The 1,656-nt window shown below is 46.6% G+C and overlaps 1 protein-coding gene across 1 annotated transcript; it reads right to left on the minus strand.

Moving 5' to 3' along the window:
• Window positions 1-612: 612 nt before the first annotated feature.
• Window positions 613-1,643, minus strand: LOC127750460 (uncharacterized). The gene is made up of 3 exons (XM_052272164.1): window positions 1,484-1,643; window positions 1,188-1,398; window positions 613-1,035 (listed from the first exon to the last, which is right to left on the minus strand). The coding sequence occupies exons 1-3, from the start codon at window positions 1,580-1,582 to the stop codon at window positions 662-664; spliced, it is 684 nt and encodes a 227-aa protein (XP_052128124.1). The 5' UTR covers window positions 1,583-1,643; the 3' UTR covers window positions 613-661.
• Window positions 1,644-1,656: the final 13 nt, after the last annotated feature.

Here is a 1,656-nt window from a genome sequence, read left to right on the forward strand (position 1 = left end):
CCATTGTCGAGACAACGCAGAGACGGGCCATGTGAGTTCCCAGCGCTCCCCGGAACTCCCAAGAGACGCCGGCGAGCTCAAACGGAGACACTCTGGAGACGGGTACGATCTAATGTCGAGACATTGTGGAGACGGCATGGAGCCCCTAACAAAGCCACGCGAGCCAACGGGGAGTCGAGTACGAGACAGTGCGGAGACTCTTTCGAGCCGGTGTAATCCCCCCCCCCTCTCCCCACCGCTGCAGGTGCGGGGCGGGCGGGTTGCCTACCATTTAGACTATTCGCGAATCCCTTCGTGCTCATTACCGATCTTATTTCTTGCAAAAAGGAAGATCCGTAACTATGATACAGTTTTCTTATGTAACAGAAAAATTTGAATGAGGAGGAATTAGAGACTGTTCATTTGTATTAATTTTAATTTCATGATTCAGGTTCTGTCATATAAAGTTTGTCAAAGTAAACATCCAATTAGAGTCAAATCTAAACAAAATAACATAAAATAAATTGTTGCATAAACGCACAAAACATGCATATGCTACAGAAAAAAAGAAAATTATATAGCATGCATGCCTGTCATTTTTACATACTAATTAACAAAGATTCAAACAAAAACAAAAAAAAATATTGAGATTGAATACATCAATACCATCAATTAATCAATATCATTGATAGCCCCCATAAAGGCCCCCACCATAGCCATGTTGTAAATCATTTGCAGCATTATTATTCCAGTCCTGCCCTACAGGGTACACATTAGCGTGCATGGCTACGGGTGCTCCTGCCATAGGTGCGGGGACACCAACAAGATTGTCGCCAGCGCCTGCAAGCTGTCCAAGGGGAAGGTCAATGTTGGCCTCGACAGGTACATGGTGTTCGTTGGCTGCTGGAGCTGGAGCTGGAGCTGGAACTGCCGGTTCGTTGAGCAGCCTCCACACCTTCCCTTGCACCTTTGGATCGGACTTGGCGTCGCGGATCAGGTTCAAGACACATTTTGATGGTGATTTGATGAATCCTTCACATTTAGTACCCACATAGTCTGTAAAAGAGCGAATTTAATTAATAAACCAAAATAGGTTTAGAATGTTCAGGGTAGAGGGTAGGTGATTTGCACCTTATACACAAAAAGGGCGCGACGCAAATAACCCATCTCCTGTAAATAAATTTCGGAAAAAGTAATTAAATACGTACGCGCGAGTCCTTTCCACACATCTTCTGGGATGCCCACTGTCCCGCCGGTCCCTGCCGCCGTCATGAAGGGGAGCGCCAGTACAACAGTCGGCACACACAGCACCATGAGCTCACGGAACATGGTATTTGGCTGTTTTTTAAATGACTTCACTATGCTCCATACATCTCTCTTGTTCAGGTACAGTACGTACTTGTCGCATTCAATCCGGATCTGCAAAACATTAGAGGGTTGTTATGTGTAAAACTACATATCAAAAATATCTAGCGCGCATTCCGTGACAAGAAAAAAGACTTACCCAAGTTTCATTCTCAGCACGCTCCCGGAGGCACGGCAGATTCGCGAGAAGGGCTCGCAGGCTCTGCTTGGTGATGGGGCGCGGCAACAACTTCATCATATCCTCGACTGTCGCGTCCTCAGGAAAACGTATCTCCTCCCCGGCAGCGGGTTGTGCTGTAGGGTCTAAAGCAG

This window comes from Frankliniella occidentalis, unplaced genomic scaffold (genome assembly GCF_000697945.3).
Source record: "Frankliniella occidentalis isolate FOCC.00 unplaced genomic scaffold, Focc_3.1 Scaffold192, whole genome shotgun sequence".
Lineage (NCBI taxonomy): Eukaryota > Metazoa > Arthropoda > Insecta > Thysanoptera > Thripidae > Frankliniella > Frankliniella occidentalis.